This window comes from Tyto alba, unplaced genomic scaffold (genome assembly GCF_018691265.1).
Source record: "Tyto alba isolate M040663 unplaced genomic scaffold, T.alba_DEE_v4.0 Super-Scaffold_46, whole genome shotgun sequence".
Taxonomy (NCBI): Eukaryota; Metazoa; Chordata; class Aves; order Strigiformes; family Tytonidae; genus Tyto; species Tyto alba.
Genome location: NW_024881322.1, coordinates 8,172,732 through 8,197,815, shown reverse-complemented (window position 1 = coordinate 8,197,815; position 25,084 = coordinate 8,172,732). Strand labels below are relative to the sequence as shown.

General features: G+C 52.1%; 3 protein-coding genes across 3 annotated transcripts; 1 reads left to right on the top strand and 2 right to left on the bottom strand.

Moving 5' to 3' along the window:
* Positions 1–1,067: 1,067 nt before the first annotated feature.
* On the top strand, positions 1,068–4,989 carry LSM5 (LSM5 homolog, U6 small nuclear RNA and mRNA degradation associated). The gene is made up of 5 exons (XM_042806515.1): positions 1,068–1,191; positions 1,828–1,923; positions 2,157–2,184; positions 2,813–2,885; positions 4,679–4,989. Exons 1-5 carry the CDS (start codon positions 1,146–1,148, stop codon positions 4,709–4,711), a joined length of 276 nt encoding a protein of 91 aa, XP_042662449.1. The 5' UTR covers positions 1,068–1,145; the 3' UTR covers positions 4,712–4,989.
* A 665-nt stretch (positions 4,990–5,654) lies between these two features.
* LOC122154755 (nascent polypeptide-associated complex subunit alpha, muscle-specific form-like) lies at positions 5,655–11,579 on the bottom strand. Its single transcript, XM_042806302.1, has 4 exons — positions 11,576–11,579; positions 11,345–11,361; positions 10,188–11,308; positions 5,655–6,598 (listed from the first exon to the last, which is right to left on the bottom strand). The coding sequence occupies exons 1-3, from the start codon at positions 11,577–11,579 to the stop codon at positions 10,283–10,285; spliced, it is 1,047 nt and encodes a 348-aa protein (XP_042662236.1). The 3' UTR covers positions 5,655–6,598; positions 10,188–10,282.
* A 2,349-nt stretch (positions 11,580–13,928) lies between these two features.
* Positions 13,929–19,343, bottom strand: LOC122154754 (nascent polypeptide-associated complex subunit alpha, muscle-specific form-like). Its single transcript, XM_042806301.1, has 4 exons — positions 19,340–19,343; positions 19,108–19,124; positions 17,951–19,071; positions 13,929–14,594 (listed from the first exon to the last, which is right to left on the bottom strand). The coding sequence occupies exons 1-3, from the start codon at positions 19,341–19,343 to the stop codon at positions 18,046–18,048; spliced, it is 1,047 nt and encodes a 348-aa protein (XP_042662235.1). The 3' UTR covers positions 13,929–14,594; positions 17,951–18,045.
* Between the last annotated feature and the right edge of the window lie 5,741 nt (positions 19,344–25,084).

The following is a 25,084-nucleotide window of genomic DNA, read 5'->3' as shown; positions in this document are numbered from 1 at the left end:
TACTGCTTGTTGCTTACCCCTGTGTCCTTGACAAGTAGACCATCTGTGTTTAGGTAACGTAGGCCCATGACAGCCTGAGAGGCAGCCTCTGGAACACGCTTGGGATTCCTGCCCCGCTGCGGGGAAGATCAAAGCACAGCGGTAAATTCCACCTGCGCAAATCCCTGATAATCAGGTGAGAACAGCGGGGTCAGCGATCCTCTAGCACAGATCTTGCGTGCCTCTGCCCGGGCGCAGCTTCGGGGATCCCCTGGTTGCAGATGTAACAAACATAAATTTTCTGGTGCCCCAGCAGAGCCCTCTTGGGCACAGCCCCATGGGGCAGCGGCACCCACCGATGCCAGAGGTTCTGTTTCACTTCAAGAGTGGAAAAATCCGAGTGCTTGGAGTTACCTGGGAGTTAACCCCATTTAAGGATGGAGCAAGATGCCAGGTGCTGCTGGTCCTTCAAGAGAACTGAGCGTTTCTGGGGGCAGCGCTGCCCTCCTGGGCAGGGAACAGGGCTTAGTCAGGCTGGATTCTTCTAGAGTCTGCCCCATCACAACATGTGCAGTGTCGCTAAAAGCAGAAATATCCCTTTCATTGAAGGCTGTAGCATTAAGCAAGCAAGGCGTGTTGGAACGGCCAGTTGGGTTTTTGGCTCCAAACCCACTGTGTATATGGGAAAGGGCTTCCAAAAATCCTTCTTGCGACAGCCCTCTTGTGGGTTAATGAGCAAATCTGGGGAAGATTAAGCACCACATAAAATAGCTATGAGGTAGTGCATAAAACCTCTCCACCTCCCATGCCACTCGAAACGAAGACTTGTTTGAAGGGTGGCTTGACTTACCGGGGCCGCCGGGCTGTTCGGGTACCGGCTGTACCGGCGGCGGCCCAAGGCGGCGCTGCCCGGAAGGGAATGGGAAAAAGGGATTTTTCCTTTAGATTTCTACCCGGGTGTACCCAGCACGCACCACCCATAGGAAATACGAGTGTCGCGACTCCCGCGTGGTCCCGACATTTATAGGAAAACGGGTGGAGGGGCGAGGGCGGCAGCGGGGCGGGGCCGGAGCGGAGGTGGAGCGACTGCTCTGCCATCCTCTCGTCGGGTCTGCTGGGTTGGCTCCAGGGGGCGGGGGCAGCGATCGGTCAGGTCTGGGTCCAACATGGCGGCTGTGGCGAGCACCAACCCCTCTCAGCTCCTGCCGCTCGGTAACCGCCGCCGCCGCGACGCCTCCGCGCTCTCCGGGGCGCCGGGAGGTCCCGTCTTGTGCTCGGCTGGGCGGGCGAGGCCGCGTGGGGCCCCGCTGGGCGGCAGCTTGGGGCTGGCGGGGCTGGAAGTGGCGCCGCGGGCGGGCGGGCGCGCGCGCACTCTTGGCGTCAGGCGGGGGTTTCCTCGCCCAGCCCGCGGGTGGGGGGGCGTCCGTCCGTCCGTCCGTCCGTGTGTGGGGGCGGTCAGTCGGTCTGTCTGCCTGTCTGTCTGTGTGTGTGTGTGTGTGTGTGTGTGTGTGTGTGTCTGTGTGTATGGGGTGTCTGTGTGTGTGGGGGGAGGGGGTCTGTCTGTCTGTGCTTTGGGAGGGGTGTCGGGGTGTGCGTGGTGTCCCAGTCTCAGGTGCGGGCAGCTGTGCCCTCTGCTGGGGTGCTTTTTTTTGAATATATTTTTTTGAGTCTTTCCCCACCACCTTATTTTTGTGGTTGTTTTTTTTGTTTTTTTTTTTTTTTACCAGAGTCTGTGGCAGTTACCTTTTTGTGCCAGGGGTTTTATTTGAGAAATGTACTTTCTACAAAACAACCTTGTGTACCTTTCAATTTTTTTTTTTTTTTTTTTGGTTTTGGTTTTATTTGCAGAACTTGTGGACAAATGCATAGGCTCACGCATTCATATTGTGATGAAGACTGATAAAGAAATTGTTGGAACGCTTCTAGGATTTGATGACTTTGTCAGTATCTTTTGATGGAAATGTTTAAGGCCATCCACTTTGTGCTTTGGCTCAATTCATATATTGCTTTTGAGAGGTTTGAGTTCACTGGATAGAACCTTTTTGTACAGATCAATTGTATTATTCTGATATTCTTACTTTACAGATAAAACCACAATTCAGTACAAAATGAAAATAATTTTCAATATTTTGATTTTAAAATTCTGCGCCTTATTTTCCTTGAAACTGGATTTTCAGATATGGTGTTAGAAGATGTTACAGAATTGTATGTATTATTTCTGTGTCTTATTGCTATTTAATGTTTGGTTTCCTGAGGAAAAAATATTTTATGGGATCTATAAGCAAATTGGTTTTATATTTCTGGAGTACTTGCCAGATGAATAGTTTATACCTTGGACTTCTCTTCAGGACAGCCATGTCATAGAGTGTCTGTTGCATGATTTATACTTGTTGTCAGGTTCCTAATTTGTAGCCTTAATTTTGCCTGGGTTGTGCATTGAATTTTCCAATAGTTTGTTTGCCTTTACATTTCCTTGAAGTCTAGATTTAAAAAGCTAGCAGACTTAAGGATTAAGTACTTATTACTTTATATATAAAATATACATGTTGCTATTTGAAACTTATTTTCAGTATCAGTGGTATTCAAGAAATTGCCAAGATTTAGAAGGTAAATTTCTATGTACTGAGCAGAAAAGTCCAATGGATCTTTTTAGCTGCCAGGTAGCTTTCATTACACAGGTGGTCAATTTATTAAGGTTACGCTGCAATTTGGCTAATTTATTTTTTAGTGCCAATAACTGTCATTAATGCAGAGATTTATGTTAGTTCTGTAATCAAAACCAGAATCATCGTCCCTGCTTAGGTGTTCTTACTTTTTTCTAATGTTGCTTCAGTGAGATTACACCTGAGGGCAGAAGAATCACAAAGCTAGACCAGATTTTGCTAAATGGAAATAACATAACAATGGTAAGTCATTATTATTAAAAGGCTGTATACACTTATTTTCTCTACCTGTAAATTGGTGGCTACTTGAGTTCAACTACTTTAAGCTGAGCTTTTCGGACAGTTCCATTATATGTGGTACTTCCAAGTAGCTTCTGGGACATATGTGTGTATGAATGATGCTCAAAGAGTGATCTTATTGCCTTACTTGGTACATGTTACAACTTATAAAAAAAAAAAAAAAAAAAAAAAAAGAGGAGTGTGGCCCTAATTTTATTGTGGTGAATGTATTTCTGGTCTTCAGGTGTACAAGGGGATCACTGGTTTTGTTATCCACTCTGCAGGCCAGTTCATACAGTGGCTTTTCACTCATGAGTGTTTGCCTGCTTAAGTATGTAGGTGGAATACATCTACATTTAATCCATTATGGTATGCATAAATACGTTTGCAGCAGTTTGGATGTTTAGAAGCTCATTGAGTCGTTTGGCAATTATGATACCATGTGATGCCCAGAGAGCATCATCTTTACGTGCTCTGAAAAAAAATCTGGAGGTCTGGTGGATTATACCAAATCAGAAGCGCTATGATTTTTAGTTTATCATGTGCTGATGTGTGTAGATCAGTACTGAAGCAGTAATTAAATATGGTGATTGTGCATCCCTAGGCTGAATTCTGCAGCTTCCTAAATAGCACAAAAGCAGACCCACAGTAGTTTTTCGCTTGTCTGTATAGACGGCTACAAAGTCTGGACTTCTACAGAAGGGCACTTCTAATTTTGTGGAGAGAGAAGAGGAAGGCTGACACGAGTCAAAGTTGGCTCTGAGTGAATGAGGAATAATCTCCACTTTGATGTCTTACCTACCTTGCACCTCCTCACTGGGTGTCTGAGCAAGTGCCATCTTGACTGATTTCTAAACCTTTTTCTGCTTTGGTTATTGTTCTGCATCCTTAAAGGACAGTGCATGTTCTGACTTCTTGTAGGGTAAAATTACTACCATCCAATTACGCTGGTGGCACACTGCTCTTGAAACAGAAGCTGGTGATTCTTAAGAGTTCAAATTTTCATCAAGACATAGAGATGTTTCTGTATTAGATCTTGTGTCTCTTTTGGGGACACCTCTTCCCACGTCAGGAAGCTTTAGACTTTTTCTTACTCTGGTCCCAAACACAATAAAGTTCTTTGTCTTTAGAAGTGCTCAGCTAACTATTAAGAATATATCAGTAAAAGGAACGGTTATCCTCTTTTTTCCCTTATTGATGTTTTTCCTTTTGTATTTCTTTTTCTGTTGTTCAGCTCTTTACTTAATTCACAGGAAAATGCTGTGCTGACTTATTCCCTGCTGCCTATACAAGGATTCAGGCTCTTTCTTAGTTTTTGGACTCTGCTTAGCAATAGAATTTGGAAAGAGGAAACCCATTTCCCAATGTAGCGGCAGTCTGGGGAAAAGTCAGCAGTGGGAGAAATTCTTCTTGAAAGGAAACATGTTCATTGTCCTTTTAAAAATGAGCCGTAGTGTTTCTACATCTTTTTGAAGTGAATTCCAAAGATAAAAACCAAAATGTTTGTTATTTAGGAACTCCTTTGTGTTTTGTTAAACATTCTTCATGTTTTGGAGTTTCTTTTTGGCATGTGCTTCTCTGGCAGTAACTGTCTTCCTCTGTTGGGAGAGGAAGATAATACTGAATCTGAAAACTACTTCTGTGGTCTACCATGAAATCTCCATCTGCTAAAATGTTGGAAAGCAAGAACTGTTATATATGGATTTGTAAAACTCAAATCTATGGCACTAACACAAAATTGTCATGTTCTTTTCTAGCTGGTTCCTGGAGGAGAAGGGCCTGAAGTATGAATTGATGCAGTTGTTGTCTGTGAAGACATTTTTATATATATATACATATATATGTATGTATATAATCTAAATAGAGCTTCTGGGGTATGGGTGTGTGTGGGTTGTTGGTTTGTTTATTTTGTTTGCACACTCTTGTGGTTGACATTTGATAAAAGACAAGTGTTTCCTCTTCAGGAAAGGTGCATTGCTAGTGATGATGCTGACTTTGTACGTTGAAATCGTGACTTTCTTGTAAAGATGCACTAATCTGTTCTGAATAAAAGGCTTTCATTTTGTTAGTTACTGTGTTCTGTTATGTAAGTGCATAAGTTAGTTTTATAACTGGTTGATGAAATGGAAAAATAATAGTTGCTGTCAGTCTTCAGTTTTGCTACATCTGTTGCATTTGTTTAGAGCCCAAGTCTGTATAAAACATGAGTTGTAAGCCAAAATTCTTTGGAGTACAGGCAGATACTAAGCTGGATCATTTGTTTAAACACTGCTTCAGGCTGCATCACTGGAAACCACGTGGTGGAGTGGTGGAGAATTCTGAAAGCTCTTCAAAGCGGATGCATCTGTTTGATGCTCAGCAGCCTTTGGTTCTGCTGGCCCTGAGGCTCAGCTCCCTTGGACTGCTTCTGCTTGGTAGAGATAGTTTTTTTTATAGCAAAGACACTGTAATGGTATTTGGCAAGTGAGGACAGACAGACCAGACCCAGTTCATGTTCAAGGGGTTAAAACCCCTCAAAAAAGGCTGATGTTAAAACTTCTTATTCATGTCAACTGTGACTTTGCTTTTTTGCTTTCACCACCAAGTGGTGCTGTGTACACTTCATTAAACTGGGAGCTGCCCGTGCCTGGTTGGAGTTGTCATTTTACAGTAAACGATCTTTTGGCTGCATCTGTTCTCACCTGTGATATAAAAACTTGACAGATATTGGAAGCAACTATTTAGGATAATTTCTATGAAGTAAGGATTTTCTGGTTTTATTTTGTCATGACGGACAAAAAATAACTGATTCTGAATAATGTCCCCTGCAGTTTATGCTTCCACAGTACACGACTCAACTGATTTCTGTGTTTAAATGTCTTTGGAGAGGAATCACAGGTGCCTGCTGGTACTCTAGGGACAAGCAGAGTACAGCATGGGCTCACAGGGACAGGACGTGCTTTGCCTTCCCGTCACCAGAAGAAGAAAAAAAAAAAGAGTTGAAGTAGGGTGCTCAGGAGCAAGAGGCTGCAAAGAAGTTGCTGTACTGGATCCTTTGCCTTGCTTTGTCTGATAGAAAAGCTGCCTTCTGCTGGCTGGGTCTTCACCTGAAATACAGTGAGAAATTCTTGCTTTAGCCTATTAAAGGGGAAAGGGACTCACTCCCCTCTCCCAGGGAGTGTGCTACTTCTGACTCACTTGTTCCGAATATATCATCTGCAATTGTAATGTTCCGATTGCATGGTGACAGTTTCTACCTTTGACTCCCTGAATGGTTTCCAGTTTCTATCCCTGTTTCATTCGCCAGCTTTTTTAATATATCAAGTAAAAAAAAAAAACCAAAACCCAAAAAAATACACACACACAAAAAAAAACCACAAACAAACAAGTAAACAAAAAAACACACAAAAACAAACAAAAAAAAACCCACCACCAAACTGCCCGGGAATTCCCTAGCCCCAACCATGCAGAACTTTTGCTCCATCTGACAGGCAGGCTTTCCACTGATTCCGAAAGAAGTGCCTTACCTTTCCAGGGGACGTTGCGAGGAGCTTTATGGGTCGAGAACGATGGTTCTCCCCAAGAATTCCCCGGTGCCGGCTGGAGTTCGATCAGCGCTCAATCCCATCCAGTCTCACTTGCAACGTCCCATCTGGGTCGCCAAAACCGTTAGCGGTCGCAATCGCGAAAGAACTTATCTACAAAAAGCAGATAAGCAGGCACTTCTTTATTCCAGTGCTGGGGAACTTTGGCGGGGGATAACTCTGCCAAAGACGTGTTCGCCGACAGGTACAAAGCACAATGTATTTATACAGTTTTTCAGCAGAGTCACAGTTACATAAGATCAACAAAATTAATGAAGTTTAAGTTGACCTTAATAATGACTGGCTTTCAGTTATCTCACCTTACCTATATTCCTATTCTACAGAAATCATTGGTCATCTTTACTGATTGATTTGAAGAGAGTGGGGGGAGGGCAATGATTAGCATATTCATGTTATTTCCTGGGAAATATTATCATATGCAAATGTCCCTAATGCATGCATGGTTATATTGGACGGGGGTCCTCTGGTGGTCGTTGATAGTCTTCATCACTGTGTCTGCTGATTGAACTCCATCCTTGCGCATGCTCACTCCATCTTTGGCTAATGCTCATTTCTCCTTTGGCTGATCTTCCCAACCAAACCAATTTCTTCTGGTACCTATTGTTTCAAGTCAAGATCCATAACCAGTACCTATTGTGTTAATTCAGAGTCCATAACGATTCTTATAGTGTTCAAGGCACACAGCATACTAGTTGCTTAATCCTAAGGGCCTTAGTGTACTTTATATTCTCATAGCTACTGTAGCTTCATGTTAAATCAAAATCATACTTTTAAACTAAAATCAAAATAATATTCTAGGATTCAAACTGTTTTATTAAGGTATTTGCAACAATCCTTCACAACACCAGTGAAAAAGGGATTGCTCTGTCTTTGCACTCTCCCTTCAGGTATTTATATACACAGACTAGATCCCCCTAAGGATTCTCTTCCCTCGGCTGAACAGACCAGGATCTCCCAGCCTATGCACAGGTGAGATCCTCCTGTTCCTTAATCATTTTTGAGGCCCTTTGCTGGACACTTCCTGTCCATACCTCTCTTATACTGAGGAGCAAAGAACTAGATGTGGTATGCAACTATAATAGCACTCAACATCGCTGAAAAAAAAGGTAGGAGAATTTCCATATTAAGGGCATAATAACAAAAATGCCTGACAAATTAGATTTTTACAACATGAGGCATGACTAAAGACTATTCATCTGAGCAATGATTAAGTGCTTATGTTACTGTGGGAGGTTTTGAAGGGAACTTCAGATTTCCATACAAAGCCTTTCCTGAAAAGGTCCTCTTCAGGCTATGTATGACACAGGCGTGGTTCCGGCAGTGTGGGCTGAGACTTGTGAGCGTATGGGCTGTTCTCCTCAGACTTCTCCTATACATAGAGAATGTTGTGGGTCAAGCGATGCACTCAACTGAAGAGGCTGGACCTAGCAGGGACAAAGGACCAGACTGCAGCTGAGTGCCGGGCAGACCCTGATTTAGCTAGTCGCAACGCAGCGGTTGGCGAGGGGCATTTCTAATATCCCCGAGCGCTACTCCTAAACTGTCAGGCCGTTTCAAAGCTGCCGGCGTTGGTGTTTTCAGCCGTGTTCTGTGGAGAGACTGAATCCTTCTTTCCGTGTGTCTCTGCCCAGGACTGTGGAAGATACGGAGTCTGTGGCTGTTGGTGTGTTCTCGGTGGTTTGGAAATGCGGTTTGGTCTTGCAGCTGAAGAGTGTGAGGGTTGTGAGGTGCTCCCCTGGTTTCAGGGGTTGTGTAGGTGGGGATGATTTTGGGCAGGAGTTTCAATCGACCACCTGCTCAGTTGCAGCATTCCTAGTGGGAAAAGCTTGTAGCCATGCCGAGAGGTGAGGCGCAGTTAGCAGAGGGGCTCGTGTCCCTTGATGGGAGGCCGGTCCGAAGAACCGAGTGAGCGTCTTCGGATTGGAGAGGGTGCCCGCGGGATTTCCGGCGATGAAAGCAGGCGCCCCCTTGTCGGTCGGACGGACGCTGAGGAAGCCACGCAGCAGCACGAGGTGCCCAGGGGCGGGCCGTGGGAAAAAATGCCTTCCTTTTCCCGCGCGATGTGCCGAGGGAAGGTGAAGGGTGAGCCTGGGGCGCGGGTGGCCCCGAAGGTGCCCGGGGCAGTGGTCGGGGGGGTGGCAGGCGTGGTGGTGCGCTGGGAGCCGAGAGGCCGGGAAGGTGCTGTGGCAGGGTCCCCGGTGGGTGTGGCGAGTGTGCGAGGGCTTTGCTCGGGCTGGGTTTGGCGAGGGCGAGTGTGCGGCCCGGCCTGTTGTCAGGAGCCTTTGTGGAGCTGGTGGAGCGGGAAAGGAGGCGGAGCTAAAGGCGGTGCTGGGGGGCGGAGCTGGCGGGGGCCACGGTGCAGCTACCCTCCCCTTAACAGGCCCCCCGGGGAAGCTAAGCAGGAGCGGCCCCGGTTCCAACCGGGATGGGAGACCGCAGGGGAGACTAGGGGCGGCCCCGGCTCCTGCCGGGACGGAAGACCGCCAGGGGAGACTGTAGGGGCGGCCCCGGCTCCTGCCGGGACACAAGACCGCCCAGGGACACCCTTTTTGGCGCCCGCTCTTTGCGGCAAAGGCTTTGGGCTCGCTCGCCCTGGCCTTGGTCGTCCTCCTTGGGAAGGCTCCTGGCGCGCCCCGTGGCCGCTGGCCGCAGGCTGGCGATGGCTCTAGGGCCACCCAGCAGCTCCTATTTTGTGGCGCCGGCGTGGCCGTGCCGGGCAGAGCGGGAGCTGTGTCTCGCGACTCCTTGGGGTCTGGTGGGCGCAGGGCTGCGAGGCCTTTGTGCCCAGCCAGGGTGGCGCGGGGGGCTTCCTTGGTGCCCTGGGAGGAGCCGGGGCCAGCTGGCGGAGCTGGGCCGGCCGCAGCGGTTGGCGAGGGGCATTTCTAATATCCCCGAGCGCTACTCCTAAACTGTCAGGCCGTTTCAAAGCTGCCGGCGTTGGTGTTTCCAGTCGTGTTCTGTGGAGAGACTGAATCCTTCTTTCCGTGTGTCTCTGCCCAGGACTGTGGAAGATACGGAGTCTGTGGCTGTTGGTGTGTTCTCGGTGGTTTGGAAATGCGGTTTGGTCTTGCAGCTGAAGAGTGTGAGGGTTGTGAGGTGCTCCCCTGGTTTCAGGGGTTGTGTAGGTGGGGATCATTTTGGGCAGGAGTGCGAATCGACCACCTGCTCAGTTGCAGCTGAAATGGGATATTAACCAAATTTGGTATTATGCTTGCACGAGACAAGAGACATTGCCTGTTTTGCTCTGCCTCTGTTTCCTATTCAAAAGAGGGCCCCCCCTTTCCTTCCCTTAAATAAGTGTGTATCAGCAAAAGATCACCTCACAACCGGCACAAACCAGCTCTGCGGTTTAGCCCAGGTCCAGGAGGCGACAGAGACTGCGCAGGAATTCAGGATGAAAAGTTAAGCAGTGAGGAAGAGGAGATACTTCCTCCCACGACCACTGCCCAGCTCTTCACGACCCCCGCCCAGGACCAAAGGAACTCCCTGCGCAGCCGCAAGGAGGAGGAGACCTAATTATAATAAGAAGCGAGGGTAGGCGGGAATGGGTTATGAATACGCATAGGCGTCTCATGAATATGCAACGCTTTGTAACATAGAAGCAAGACTAGCAGGGCAGGGGGGCGCGCATGCTTGTTGTGGCGGAGCCATCCCCCACGTGCCCGGCGCCGAATAAACATACCTGCTTTACAACCCTTTGTTGTGAAGTCTTTCATCCGTAAATCACAGCTTTCCCGGTGGGAAAAGCTTGTAGCCATGCCGAGAGGTGAGGCGCGGTTAGCAGAGGGGCTCGTGTCCCTTGACGGGAGGCCGGTCCGAAGAATCGAGTGAGCGTCTTCGGATTGGAGAGGGTGCCCGCGGGATTTCCGGCGATGAAAGCAGGCGCCCCCTTGTCGGTCGGACGGACGCTGAGGAAGCCACGCAGCAGCACGAGGTGCCCAGGGGCGGGCCGTGGGAAAAAATGCCTTCCTTTTCCCGCGCGATGTGCCGAGGGAAGGTGAAGGGTGAGCCTGGGGCGCGGGTGGCCCCGAAGGTGCCCGGGGCAGTGGTCGGGGGGTGGCAGGCGTGGTGGTGCGCTGGGAGCCGAGAGGCCGCGAAGGTGCTGTGGCAGGGTCCCCGGTGGGTGTGGCGAGTGTGCGAGGGCTTTGCTCGGGCTGGGTTTGGCGAGGGCGAGTGTGCGGCCCGGCCTGTTGTCAGGAGCCTTTGTGGAGCTGGTGGAGCGGGAAAGGAGGCGGAGCTAAAGGCGGTGCTGGGGGGCGGAGCTGGCGGGGGCCACGGTGCAGCTACCCTCCCCTTAACAGGCCCCCTGGGGAAGCTAAGCAGGAGCGGCCCCGGTTCCAACCGGGATGGGAGACCGCAGGGGAGACTAGGGGCGGCCCCGGCTCCTGCCGGGACGGAAGACCGCCAGGGGAGACTGTAGGGGCGGCCCCGGCTCCTGCCGGGACGGAAGACCGCCCAGGGACACCCTTTTTGGCGCCCGCTCTTTGCGGCAAAGGCTTTGGGCTCGCTCGCCCTGGCCTTGGGCGTCCTCCTTGGGAAGGCTCCTGGCGCGCCCCGTGGCCGCTGGCCGCAGGCTGGCGATGGCTCTAGGGCCACCCAGCAGCTCCTATTTTGTGGCGCCGGCGTGGCCGTGCCGGGCAGAGCGGGAGCTGTGTCTCGCGACTCCTTGGGGTCTGGTGGGCGCAGGGCTGCGAGGCCTTTGTGCCCAGCCAGGGTGGCGCGGGGGGCTTCCTTGGTGCCCTGGGAGGAGCCGGGGCCAGCTGGCGGAGCTGGGCCGGCCGCAGCGGTTGGCGAGGGGCATTTCTAATATCCCCGAGCGCTACTCCTAAACTGTCAGGCCCTTTCAAAGCTGCCGGCTGAAACAAAAAGGGGCCCAAACAATAGGCCTCAAACCAAAGTTCACTTCTGAGTGAATTCCCCGACCAGCAATCAGCATCTTATCAGCAGACTGAAGCAACCCGTATCTTATCAGCATGAAAACGTAACCCTGGGAACAATCCCTGGGAACTATAAGTAAACAATAGGAAGTAACTATAAATCCCAAATGTAAAGAAAACAGAAACTCCTCGCGCATGGCCGGATCCTGGCCAGATCCGGACACGCCTGAGTGAGCCATATCAATCTACCAGATATCTCCTGTGCGTTTTGTTTAGACTTGTTTGTTAAACTCTATAAAACCTGGACCCTCTCACAGCACAGACGCAGACCTCACCTACGAGCGGACGCACTGCGTAGGACTTCCCAATTGCCGGGAAAGCCTCTCCGACCCTTCGCTGTGACGGGGCTCCCCAGCTGATGCACGGATCTGGATGATGGTAAAGTATGAGGGCAATTGGTGATGGATCTTTCTTAATCACTACAGCTAGCTTTAAATAGTAATGTCTAGGTGCATTACCATGCTTATTCTTTCTGCTGTTTTAAACTAAAGTAAAATAAGCCTATTTCTTTAGCTCGGTGTCTGTGTCCTTTGTGTTAAGCCCGTTAATTGGCAAAACAAATTTGGCGTCAGGGACAGGATTAGAACAAAATGTCATTTTTTAAATCTAAACGTAAGGAATCAGCTCCATCTGAAATTCCTGGATGGGAAGACCTTCCTTATAGTTCACTGGCTCTTGAGTGGGCTAAGGTCGGAGGACCATGTGAACAGTGGGAAAGTCGGCTAAAAGAAGCTGAACCACTGGATGTATTAAAATGTATCCAAAAATTATCTGTTGAAAAAGGAAAAGAAATTGTGTGTTCGGGAAGACGGGGATGGGTTTTGTTAACAGCATATCGGAAACAGCACCAACAGAAAGAAAAACTGTTGTTGGAGCGCTCCCACATGGAGCGACAGATGTGTGATTTGCAGAATCAAATTGTATCGTTACGGTGTCAAAACAAGTTGCTTGCCGATAAGTTGGATACTTATCAGACTGTAGCTGAAACAGCTGCAGTAAGAGTTGCACAGTATAAGAAAAGAAGGGGACGAGTAAACCATAGGAAAGTGCATGCTGCGATTGCAGAAGCAGGGGTACGGTGGGATCCTGACAGATGGGATGGAGATATTTGGGATTCTACAGGTTCTGATGAGGCTCGTTCCTCAGATGAACCTGTGGATGTAAAACCAGTGTGGAGACGGAAAATAGAATTGGATACTAACGGGCAACAAGTAAGGAAGGATGGGATTGAAGATTATACTCAGCATCAAATAGATGATATAATTGAAAGATTTAAGCAGAGACTGGGGGAACCCCTGCTCTCTTGGATGGTGATTTTGCACGATCAGGGAGCAGCAGGGGTAACCTTAGATCCAGGGGAATCTAGGAAGTTTTTAGTTTTGAGTTCTGACTCCTTTGTGCAAGATGCATTCCGAAATAAACCTCAGGATACAAATTTGTTAACCTTGGCTGCCCAGAGATGTAATAATAAATACCCCACGGAGAATGATTGGCCAGGTGGGGAACGTCCCTGGTATACTTTGCGAGATTGCATACAGCGGATGAAGGAGGAAGGTATGAAATTGGCAATTTTTATAGGAGACCTCACCTACGAGTGGACGCACTGCGTAGGACTTCCCAATTGCCGGGAAAGCCTCTCCGACCTTTCGCTGTGACGGGGCTCCCCAGCTGATGCACGGATCTGGATGATGGTAAAGTATGAGGGCAATTGGTGATGGATCTTTCTTAATCACTACAGCTAGCTTTAAATAGTAATTTCTAGCTGCATTACCTTGCTTATTCTTTCTGCTGTTTTAAACTAAAGTAAAATAAGCCTATTTCTTTAGCTTGGTGTCTGTGTCCTTTGTGTTAAGCCCGTCAATTGGCAAAACACCGGCGTTGGTGTTTTCAGCCGTGTTCTGTGGAGAGACTGAATCCTTCTTTCCGTGTGTCTCTGCCCAGGACTGTGGAAGATACGGAGCCTGTGGCTGTTGGTGTGTTCTCGGTGGTTTGGAAATGCGGTTTGGTCTTGCAGCTGAAGAGTGTGAGGGTTGTGAGGTGCTCCCCTGGTTTCAGGGGTTGTGTAGGTGGGGATCATTTTGGGCAGGAGTGCGAATCGACCACCTGCTCAGTTGCAGCTGAAATGGGATATTAACCAAATTTGGTATTATGCTTGCACGAGACAAGAGACATTGCTTGTTTTGCTCTGCCTCTGTTTCCTATTCAAAAGAGGGCCCCCCCTTTCCTTCCCTTAAATAAGTGTGTATCAGCAAAAGATCACCTCACAACCGGCACAAACCAGCTCTGCGGTTTAGCCCAGGTCCAGGAGGCGACAGAGACTGCGCAGGAATTCAGGATGAAAAGTTAAGCAGTGAGGAAGAGGAGATACTTCCTCCCACGACCACTGCCCAGCTCTTCACGACCCCCGCCCAGGACCAAAGGAACTCCCTGCGCAGCCGCAAGGAGGAGGAGACCTAATTATAATAAGAAGCGAGGGTAGGCGGGAATAGGTTATGAATATGCATAGGCGTCTCGTGAATATGCAACGCTTTGTAACATAGAAGCAAGACTAGCAGGGCAGGGGGGCGCGCATGCTTGTTGTGGCGGAGCCATCCCCCACGTGCCCGGCGCCGAATAAACATACCTGCTTTACAACCCTTTGTTGTGAAGTCTTTCATCCGTAAATCACAGCTTTCCCGGTGGGAAAAGCTTGTAGCCATGCCGAGAGGTGAGGCGCGGTTAGCAGAGGGGCTCGTGTCCCTTGACGGGAGGCCGGTCCGAAGAATCGAGTGAGCGTCTTCGGATTGGAGAGGGTGCCCGCGGGATTTCCGGCGATGAAAGCAGGCGCCCCCTTGTCGGTCGGACGGACGCTGAGGAAGCCACGCAGCAGCACGAGGTGCCCAGGGGCGGGCCGTGGGAAAAAATGCCTTCCTTTTCCCGCGCGATGTGCCGAGGGAAGGTGAAGGGTGAGCCTGGGGCGCGGGTGGCCCCGAAGGTGCCCGGGGCAGTGGTCGGGGGGTGGCAGGCGTGGTGGTGCGCTGGGAGCCGAGAGGCCGGGAAGGTGCTGTGGCAGGGTCCCCGGTGGGTGTGGCGAGTGTGCGAGGGCTTTGCTCGGGCTGGGTTTGGCGAGGGCGAGTGTGCGGCCCGGCCTGTTGTCAGGAGCCTTTGTGGAGCTGGTGGAGCGGGAAAGGAGGCGGAGCTAAAGGCGGTGCTGGGGGGCGGAGCTGGCGGGGGCCACGGTGCAGCTACCCTCCCCTTAACAGGCCCCCCGGGGAAGCTAAGCAGGAGCGGCCCCGGTTCCAACCGGGATGGGAGACCGCAGGGGAGACTAGGGGCGGCCCCGGCTCCTGCCGGGACGGAAGACCGCCAGGGGAGACTGTAGGGGCGGCCCCGGCTCCTGCCGGGACACAAGACCGCCCAGGGACACCCTTTTTGGCGCCCGCTCTTTGCGGCAAAGGCTTTGGGCTTGCTCGCCCTGGCCTTGGTCGTCCTCCTTGGGAAGGCTCCTGGCGCGCCCCGTGGCCGCTGGCCGCAGGCTGGCGATGGCTCTAGGGCCACCCAGCAGCTCCTATTTTGTGGCGCCGGCGTGGCCGTGCCGGGCAGAGCGGGAGCTGTGTCTCGCGACTCCTTGGGGTCTGGTGGGCGCAGGGCTGCGAGGCCTTTGTGCCCAGCCAGGGTGGCGCGGGGGGCTTCCTTGGTGCCCTGGGAGGAGCCGGGGCCAGCTGGCGGAGCTGGGCCGGCCGCAGCGGTTGGCGAGGGGCATTTCTAATATCCCCGAGCGCTACTCCTAAACTGTCAGGCCCTTTCAAAGCTGCCGGCTGAAACAAAAAGGGGCCCAAACAATAGGCCTCAAACCAAAGTTCACTTCTGAGTGAGTTCCCCGACCAGCAATCAGCATCTTATCAGCAGACTGAAGCAACCCGTATCTTATCAGCATGAAAACGTAACCCTGGGAACAATCCCTGGGAACTATAAGTAAACAATAGGAAGTAACTATAAATCCCAAATGTAAAGAAAAACAGAAACTCCTCGGGCATGCCCGGATCCTGGCCAGATCCGGACACGCCTGAGTGAGCCATATCAATCTACCAGATATCTCCTGTGCGTTTTGTTTAGACTTGTTTGTTAAACTCTATAAAACCTGGACCCTCTCACAGCACAGACGCAGACCTCACCTACGAGCGGACGCACTGCGTGGGACTTCCCAATTGCCGGGAAAGCCTCTCCGACCCTTCGCTGTGACGGGGCTCCCCAGCTGATGCACGGATCTGGATGACGGTAAAGTATGAGGGCAATTGGTGATGGATCTTTCTTAATCACTACAGCTAGCTTTAAATAGTAATGTCTAGGCGCATTACCTTGCTTATTCTTTCTGCTGTTTTAAACTAAAGTAAAATAAGCCTATTTCTTTAGCTTGGTGTCTGTGTCCTTTGTGTTAAGCCCGTTAATTGGCAAAACAAATTTGGCGTCAGGGACAGGATTAGAACAAAATGTCATTTTTTAAATCTAAACGTAAGGAATCAGCTCCATCTGAAATTCCTGGATGGGAAGACCTTCCTTATAGTTCACTGGCTCTTGAGTGGGCTAAGGTCGGAGGACCATGTGAACAGTGGGAAAGTCGGCTAAAAGAAGCTGAACCAATGGATGTATTAAAATGTATCCAAAAATTATCTATCGAAAAAGGAAAAGAAATTGTGTGTTCGGGAAGACGGGGATGGGTTTTGTTAACAGCATATCGGAAACAGCACCAACAGAAAGAAAAACTGTTGTTGGAGCACTCCCACATGGAGCGACAGATGTGTGATTTGCAGAATCAATTTGTATCGTTACGGTGTCAAAACAAGTTGCTTGCCGATAAGTTGGATACTTATCAGACTGTAGCTGAAACAGCTGCAGTAAGAGTTGCACAGTATAAGTATAAGAAAAGAAGGGGACGAGTAAACCATAGGAAAGTGCATGCTGCGATTGCAGAAGCAGGGGTACGGTGGGATCCTGACAGATGGGATGGAGATATTTGGGATTCTACAGGTTCTGATGAGGCTCGTTCCTCAGATGAACCTGTGGATGTAAAACCAGTGTGGAGACGGAAAATAGAATTGGATACTAACGGGCAACAAGTAAGGAAGGATGGGATTGAAGATTATACTCAGCATCAAATAAATGATATAATTGAAAGATTTAAGCAGAGACTGGGGGAACCCCTGCTCTCTTGGATGGTGCGTTTGGACGATCAGGGAGCAGCAGGGTTAACCCTAGATCCAGGGGAATCTAGGAAGTTTTTAGTTTTGAGTTCTGACTCCTCTGTGCAAGATGCATTCCGAAATAATCCTCAGGATACAAATTTGTTAACCTTGGCTGCCCAGAGATGTAATAATAAATACCCCACGGAGAATGATTGGCCAGGTGGGGAACGTCCCTGGTATACTTTGCGAGATTGCATACAGGGGATGAAGGAGGAAGGTATGAAATTGGCAATATTTATAGGAGACCTCACCTACGAGCGGACTCACTGCGTAGGACTTCCCAATTGCCGGGAAAGCCTCTCCGACCCTTCGCTGTGACGGGGCTCCCCAGCTGATGCACGGATCTGGATGATGGTAAAGTATGAGGGCAATTGGTGATGGATCTTTCTTAATCACTACAGCTAGCTTTAAATAGTAATTTCTAGGTGCATTACCTTGCTTATTCTTTCTGCTGTTTTAAACTAAAGTAAAATAAGCCTATTTCTTTAGCTTGGTGTCTGTGTCCTATGTGTTAAGCCCGTCAATTGGCAAAACACCGGTGTTGGTGTTTCCAGTCGTGTTCTGTGGAGAGACTGAATCCTTCTTTCCGTGTGTCTCTGCCCAGGACTGTGGAAGATACGGAGCCTGTGGCTGTTGGTGTGTTCTCGGTGGTTTGGAAATGCGGTTTGGTCTTGCAGCTGAAGAGTGTGAGGGTTGTGAGGTGCTCCCCTGGTTTCAGGGGTTGTGTAGGTGGGGATCATTTTGGGCAGGAGTGCGAATCGACCACCTGCTCAGTTGCAGCTGAAATGGGATATTAACCAAATTTGGTATTATGCTTGCACGAGACAAGAGACATTGCCTGTTTTGCTCTGCCTCTGTTTCCTATTCAAAAGAGGGCCCCCCCTTTCCTTCCCTTAAATAAGTGTGTATCAGCAAAAGATCACCTCACAACCGGCACAAACCAGCTCTGCGGTTTAGCCCAGGTCCAGGAGGCGACAGAGACTGCGCAGGAATTCAGGATGAAAAGTTAAGCAGTGAGGAAGAGGAGATACTTCCTCCCACGACCACTGCCCAGCTCTTCACGACCCCCGCCCAGGACCAAAGGAACTCCCTGCGCAGCCGCAAGGAGGAGGAGACCTAATTATAATAAGAAGCGAGGGTAGGCGGGAATAGGTTATGAATATGCATAGGCGTCTCGTGAATATGCAACGCTTTGTAACATAGAAGCAAGACTAGCAGGGCAGGGGGGCGCGCATGCTTGTTGTGGCGGAGCCATCCCCCACGTGCCCGGCGCCGAATAAACATACCTGCTTTACAACCCTTTGTTGTGAAGTCTTTCATCCGTAAATCACAGCTTTCCCGGTGGGAAAAGCTTGTAGCCATGCCGAGAGGTGAGGCGCGGTTAGCAGAGGGGCTCGTGTCCCTTGACGGGAGGCCGGTCCGAAGAATCGAGTGAGCGTCTTCGGATTGGAGAGGGTGCCCGCGGGATTTCCGGCGATGAAAGCAGGCGCCCCCTTGTCGGTCGGACGGACGCTGAGGAAGCCACGCAGCAGCACGAGGTGCCCAGGGGCGGGCCGTGGGAAAAAATGCCTTCCTTTTCCCGCGCGATGTGCCGAGGGAAGGTGAAGGGTGAGCCTGGGGCGCGGGTGGCCCCGAAGGTGCCCGGGGCAGTGGTCGGGGGGTGGCAGGCGTGGTGGTGCGCTGGGAGCCGAGAGGCCGCGAAGGTGCTGTGGCAGGGTCCCCGGTGGGTGTGGCGAGTGTGCGAGGGCTTTGCTCGGGCTGGGTTTGGCGAGGGCGAGTGTGCGGCCCGGCCTGTTGTCAGGAGCCTTTGTGGAGCTGGTGGAGCGGGAAAGGAGGCGGAGCTAAAGGCGGTGCTGGGGGGCGGAGCTGGCGGGGGCCACGGTGCAGCTACCCTCCCCTTAACAGGCCCCCTGGGGAAGCTAAGCAGGAGCGGCCCCGGTTCCAACCGGGATGGGAGACCGCAGGGGAGACTAGGGGCGGCCCCGGCTCCTGCCGGGACGGAAGACCGCCAGGGGAGACTGTTGGGGCGGCCCCGGCTCCTGCCGGGACACAAGACCGCCCAGGGACACCCTTTTTGGCGCCCGCTCTTTGCGGCAAAGGCTTTGGGCTCGCTCGCCCTGGCCTTGGTCGTCCTCCTTGGGAAGGCTCCTGGCGCGCCCCGTGGCCGCTGGCCGCAGGCTGGCGATGGCTCTAGGGCCACCCAGCAGCTCCTATTTTGTGGCGCCGGCGTGGCCGTGCCGGGCAGAGCGGGAGCTGTGTCTCGCGACTCCTTGGGGTCTGGTGGGCGCAGGGCTGCGAGGCCTTTGTGCCCAGCCAGGGTGGCGCGGGGGGCTTCCTTGGTGCCCTGGGAGGAGCCGGGGCCAGCTGGCGGAGCTGGGCCGGCCGCAGCGGTTGGCGAGGGGCATTTCTAATATCCCCGAGCGCTACTCCTAAACTGTCAGGCCCTTTCAAAGCTGCCGGCTGAAACAAAAAGGGGCCCAAACAATAGGCCTCAAACCAAAGTTCACTTCTGAGTGAATTCCCCGACCAGCAATCAGCATCTTATCAGCAGACTGAAGCAACCCGTATCTTATCAGCATGAAAACGTAACCCTGGGAACAATCCCTGGGAACTATAAGTAAACAATAGGAAGTAACTATAAATCCCAAATGTAAAGAAAAACAGAAACTCCTCGCGCATGGCCGGATCCTGGCCAGATCCGGACACGCCTGAGTGAGCCATATCAATCTACCAGATATCTCCTGTGCGTTTTGTTTAGACTTGTTTGTTAAACTCTATAAAACCTGGACCCTCTCACAGCACAGACGCAGACCTCACCTACGAGCGGACGCACTGCGTAGGACTTCCCAATTGCCGGGAAAGCCTCTCCGACCCTTCGCTGTGACGGGGCTCCCCAGCTGATGCACGGATCTGGATGATGGTAAAGTATGAGGGCAATTGGTGATGGATCTTTCTTAATCACTACAGCTAGCTTTAAATAGTAATGTCTAGGTGCATTACCATGCTTATTCTTTCTGCTGTTTTAAACTAAAGTAAAATAAGCCTATTTCTTTAGCTCGGTGTCTGTGTCCTTTGTGTTAAGCCCGTTAATTGGCAAAACAAATTTGGCGTCAGGGACAGGATTAGAACAAAATGTCATTTTTTAAATCTAAACGTAAGGAATCAGCTCCATCTGAAATTCCTGGATGGGAAGACCTTCCTTATAGTTCACTGGCTCTTGAGTGGGCTAAGGTCGGAGGACCATGTGAACAGTGGGAAAGTCGGCTAAAAGAAGCTGAACCACTGGATGTATTAAAATGTATCCAAAAATTATCTGTTGAAAAAGGAAAAGAAATTGTGTGTTCGGGAAGACGGGGATGGGTTTTGTTAACAGCATATCGGAAACAGCACCAACAGAAAGAAAAACTGTTGTTGGAGCGCTCCCACATGGAGCGACAGATGTGTGATTTGCAGAATCAAATTGTATCGTTACGGTGTCAAAACAAGTTGCTTGCCGATAAGTTGGATACTTATCAGACTGTAGCTGAAACAGCTGCAGTAAGAGTTGCACAGTATAAGTATAAGAAAAGAAGGGGACGAGTAAACCATAGGAAAGTGCATGCTGCGATTGCAGAAGCAGGGGTACGGTGGGATCCTGACAGATGGGATGGAGATATTTGGGATTCTACAGGTTCTGATGAGGCTCGTTCCTCAGATGAACCTGTGGATGTAAAACCAGTGTGGAGACGGAAAATAGAATTGGATACTAACGGGCAACAAGTAAGGAAGGATGGGATTGAAGATTATACTCAGCATCAAATAGATGATATAATTGAAAGATTTAAGCAGAGACTGGGGGAACCCCTGCTCTCTTGGATGGTGATTTTGCACGATCAGGGAGCAGCAGGGGTAACCTTAGATCCAGGGGAATCTAGGAAGTTTTTAGTTTTGAGTTCTGACTCCTCTGTGCAAGATGCATTCCGAAATAATCCTCAGGATACAAATTTGTTAACCTTGGCTGCCCAGAGATGTAATAATAAATACCCCACGGAGAATGATTGGCCAGGTGGGGAACGTCCCTGGTATACTTTGCGAGATTGCATACAGGGGATGAAGGAGGAAGGTATGAAATTGGCAATATTTATAGGAGACCTCACCTACGAGCGGACTCACTGCGTAGGACTTCCCAATTGCCGGGAAAGCCTCTCCGACCCTTCGCTGTGACGGGGCTCCCCAGCTGATGCACGGATCTGGATGATGGTAAAGTATGAGGGCAATTGGTGATGGATCTTTCTTAATCACTACAGCTAGCTTTAAATAGTAATTTCTAGGTGCATTACCTTGCTTATTCTTTCTGCTGTTTTAAACTAAAGTAAAATAAGCCTATTTCTTTAGCTTGGTGTCTGTGTCCTATGTGTTAAGCCCGTCAATTGGCAAAACACCGGTGTTGGTGTTTCCAGTCGTGTTCTGTGGAGAGACTGAATCCTTCTTTCCGTGTGTCTCTGCCCAGGACTGTGGAAGATACGGAGCCTGTGGCTGTTGGTGTGTTCTCGGTGGTTTGGAAATGCGGTTTGGTCTTGCAGCTGAAGAGTGTGAGGGTTGTGAGGTGCTCCCCTGGTTTCAGGGGTTGTGTAGGTGGGGATCATTTTGGGCAGGAGTGCGAATCGACCACCTGCTCAGTTGCAGCTGAAATGGGATATTAACCAAATTTGGTATTATGCTTGCACGAGACAAGAGACATTGCTTGTTTTGCTCTGCCTCTGTTTCCTATTCAAAAGAGGGCCCCCCCTTTCCTTCCCTTAAATAAGTGTGTATCAGCAAAAGATCACCTCACAACCGGCACAAACCAGCTCTGCGGTTTAGCCCAGGTCCAGGAGGCGACAGAGACTGCGCAGGAATTCAGGATGAAAAGTTAAGCAGTGAGGAAGAGGAGATACTTCCTCCCACGACCACTGCCCAGCTCTTCACGACCCCCGCCCAGGACCAAAGGAACTCCCTGCGCAGCCGCAAGGAGGAGGAGACCTAATTATAATAAGAAGCGAGGGTAGGCGGGAATAGGTTATGAATATGCATAGGCGTCTCGTGAATATGCAACGCTTTGTAACATAGAAGCAAGACTAGCAGGGCAGGGGGGCGCGCATGCTTGTTGTGGCGGAGCCATCCCCCACGTGCCCGGCGCCGAATAAACATACCTGCTTTACAACCCTTTGTTGTGAAGTCTTTCATCCGTAAATCACAGCTTTCCCGGTGGGAAAAGCTTGTAGCCATGCCGAGAGGTGAGGCGCGGTTAGCAGAGGGGCTCGTGTCCCTTGACGGGAGGCCGGTCCGAAGAATCGAGTGAGCGTCTTCGGATTGGAGAGGGTGCCCGCGGGATTTCCGGCGATGAAAGCAGGCGCCCCCTTGTCGGTCGGGACGGACGCTGAGGAAGCCACGCAGCAGCACGAGGTGCCCAGGGGCGGGCCGTGGGAAAAAATGCCTTCCTTTTCCCGCGCGATGTGCCGAGGGAAGGTGAAGGGTGAGCCTGGGGCGCGGGTGGCCCCGAAGGTGCCCGGGGCAGTGGTCGGGGGGTGGCAGGCGTGGTGGTGCGCTGGGAGCCGAGAGGCCGGGAAGGTGCTGTGGCAGGGTCCCCGGTGGGTGTGGCGAGTGTGCGAGGGCTTTGCTCGGGCTGGGTTTGGCGAGGGCGAGTGTGCGGCCCGGCCTGTTGTCAGGAGCCTTTGTGGAGCTGGTGGAGCGGGAAAGGAGGCGGAGCTAAAGGCGGTGCTGGGGGGCGGAGCTGGCGGGGGCCACGGTGCAGCTACCCTCCCCTTAACAGGCCCCCTGGGGAAGCTAAGCAGGAGCGGCCCCGGTTCCAACCGGGATGGGAGACCGCAGGGGAGACTAGGGGCGGCCCCGGCTCCTGCCGGGACGGAAGACCGCCAGGGGAGACTGTAGGGGCGGCCCCGGCTCCTGCCGGGACACAAGACCGCCCAGGGACACCCTTTTTGGCGCCCGCTCTTTGCGGCAAAGGCTTTGGGCTCGCTCGCCCTGGCCTTGGGCGTCCTCCTTGGGAAGGCTCCTGGCGCGCCCCGTGGCCGCTGGCCGCAGGCTGGCGATGGCTCTAGGGCCACCCAGCAGCTCCTATTTTGTGGCGCCGGCGTGGCCGTGCCGGGCAGAGCGGGAGCTGTGTCTCGCGACTCCTTGGGGTCTGGTGGGCGCAGGGCTGCGAGGCCTTTGTGCCCAGCCAGGGTGGCGCGGGGGGCTTCCTTGGTGCCCTGGCAGGAGCCGGGGCCAGCTGGCGGAGCTGGGCCGGCCGCAGCGGTTGGCGAGGGGCATTTCTAATATCCCCGAGCGCTACTCCTAAACTGTCAGGCCGTTTCAAAGCTGCCGGCGTTGGTGTTTCCAGTCGTGTTCTGTGGAGAGACTGAATCCTTCTTTCCGTGTGTCTCTGCCCAGGACTGTGGAAGATACGGAGCCTGTGGCTGTTGGTGTGTTCTCGGTGGTTTGGAAATGCGGTTTGGTCTTGCAGCTGAAGAGTGTGAGGGTTGTGAGGTGCTCCCCTGGTTTCAGGGGTTGTGTAGGTGGGGATCATTTTGGGCAGGAGTGCGAATCGACCACCTGCTCAGTTGCAGCTGAAATGGGATATTAACCAAATTTGGTATTATGCTTGCACGAGACAAGAGACATTGCCTGTTTTGCTCTGCCTCTGTTTCCTATTCAAAAGAGGGCCCCCCCTTTCCTTCCCTTAAATAAGTGTGTATCAGCAAAAGATCACCTCACAACCGGCACAAACCAGCTCTGCGGTTTAGCCCAGGTCCAGGAGGCGACAGAGACTGCGCAGGAATTCAGGATGAAAAGTTAAGCAGTGAGGAAGAGGAGATACTTCCTCCCACGACCACTGCCCAGCTCTTCACGACCCCCGCCCAGGACCAAAGGAACTCCCTGCGCAGCCGCAAGGAGGAGGAGACCTAATTATAATAAGAAGCGAGGGTAGGCGGGAATAGGTTATGAATATGCATAGGCGTCTCGTGAATATGCAACGCTTTGTAACATAGAAGCAAGACTAGCAGGGCAGGGGGGCGCGCATGCTTGTTGTGGCGGAGCCATCCCCCACGTGCCCGGCGCCGAATAAACATACCTGCTTTACAACCCTTTGTTGTGAAGTCTTTCATCCGTAAATCACAGCTTTCCCGGTGGGAAAAGCTTGTAGCCATGCCGAGAGGTGAGGCGCGGTTAGCAGAGGGGCTCGTGTCCCTTGACGGGAGGCCGGTCCGAAGAATCGAGTGAGCGTCTTCGGATTGGAGAGGGTGCCCGCGGGATTTCCGGCGATTGAAAGCAGGCGCCCCCTTGTCGGTCGGACGGACGCTGAGGAAGCCACGCAGCAGCACGAGGTGCCCAGGGGCGGGCCGTGGGAAAAAATGCCTTCCTTTTCCCGCGCGATGTGCCGAGGGAAGGTGAAGGGTGAGCCTGGGGCGCGGGTGGCCCCGAAGGTGCCCGGGGCAGTGGTCGGGGGGTGGCAGGCGTGGTGGTGCGCTGGGAGCCGAGAGGCCGGGAAGGTGCTGTGGCAGGGTCCCCGGTGGGTGTGGCGAGTGTGCGAGGGCTTTGCTCGGGCTGGGTTTGGCGAGGGCGAGTGTGCGGCCCGGCCTGTTGTCAGGAGCCTTTGTGGAGCTGGTGGAGCGGGAAAGGAGGCGGAGCTAAAGGCGGTGCTGGGGGGCGGAGCTGGCGGGGGCCACGGTGCAGCTACCCTCCCCTTAACAGGCCCCCCGGGGAAGCTAAGCAGGAGCGGCCCCGGTTCCAACCGGGATGGGAGACCGCAGGGGAGACTAGGGGCGGCCCCGGCTCCTGCCGGGACGGAAGACCGCCAGGGGAGACTGTAGGGGCGGCCCCGGCTCCTGCCGGGACACAAGACCGCCCAGGGACACCCTTTTTGGCGCCCGCTCTTTGCGGCAAAGGCTTTGGGCTCGCTCGCCCTGGCCTTGGTCGTCCTCCTTGGGAAGGCTCCTGGCGCGCCCCGTGGCCGCTGGCCGCAGGCTGGCGATGGCTCTAGGGCCACCCAGCAGCTCCTATTTTGTGGCGCCGGCGTGGCCGTGCCGGGCAGAGCGGGAGCTGTGTCTCGCGACTCCTTGGGGTCTGGTGGGCGCAGGGCTGCGAGGCCTTTGTGCCCAGCCAGGGTGGCGCGGGGGGCTTCCTTGGTGCCCTGGGAGGAGCCGGGGCCAGCTGGCGGAGCTGGGCCGGCCGCAGCGGTTGGCGAGGGGCATTTCTAATATCCCCGAGCGCTACTCCTAAACTGTCAGGCCGTTTCAAAGCTGCCGGCGTTGGTGTTTCCAGTCGTGTTCTGTGGAGAGACTGAATCCTTCTTTCCGTGTGTCTCTGCCCAGGACTGTGGAAGATACGGAGCCTGTGGCTGTTGGTGTGTTCTCGGTGGTTTGGAAATGCGGTTTGGTCTTGCAGCTGAAGAGTGTGAG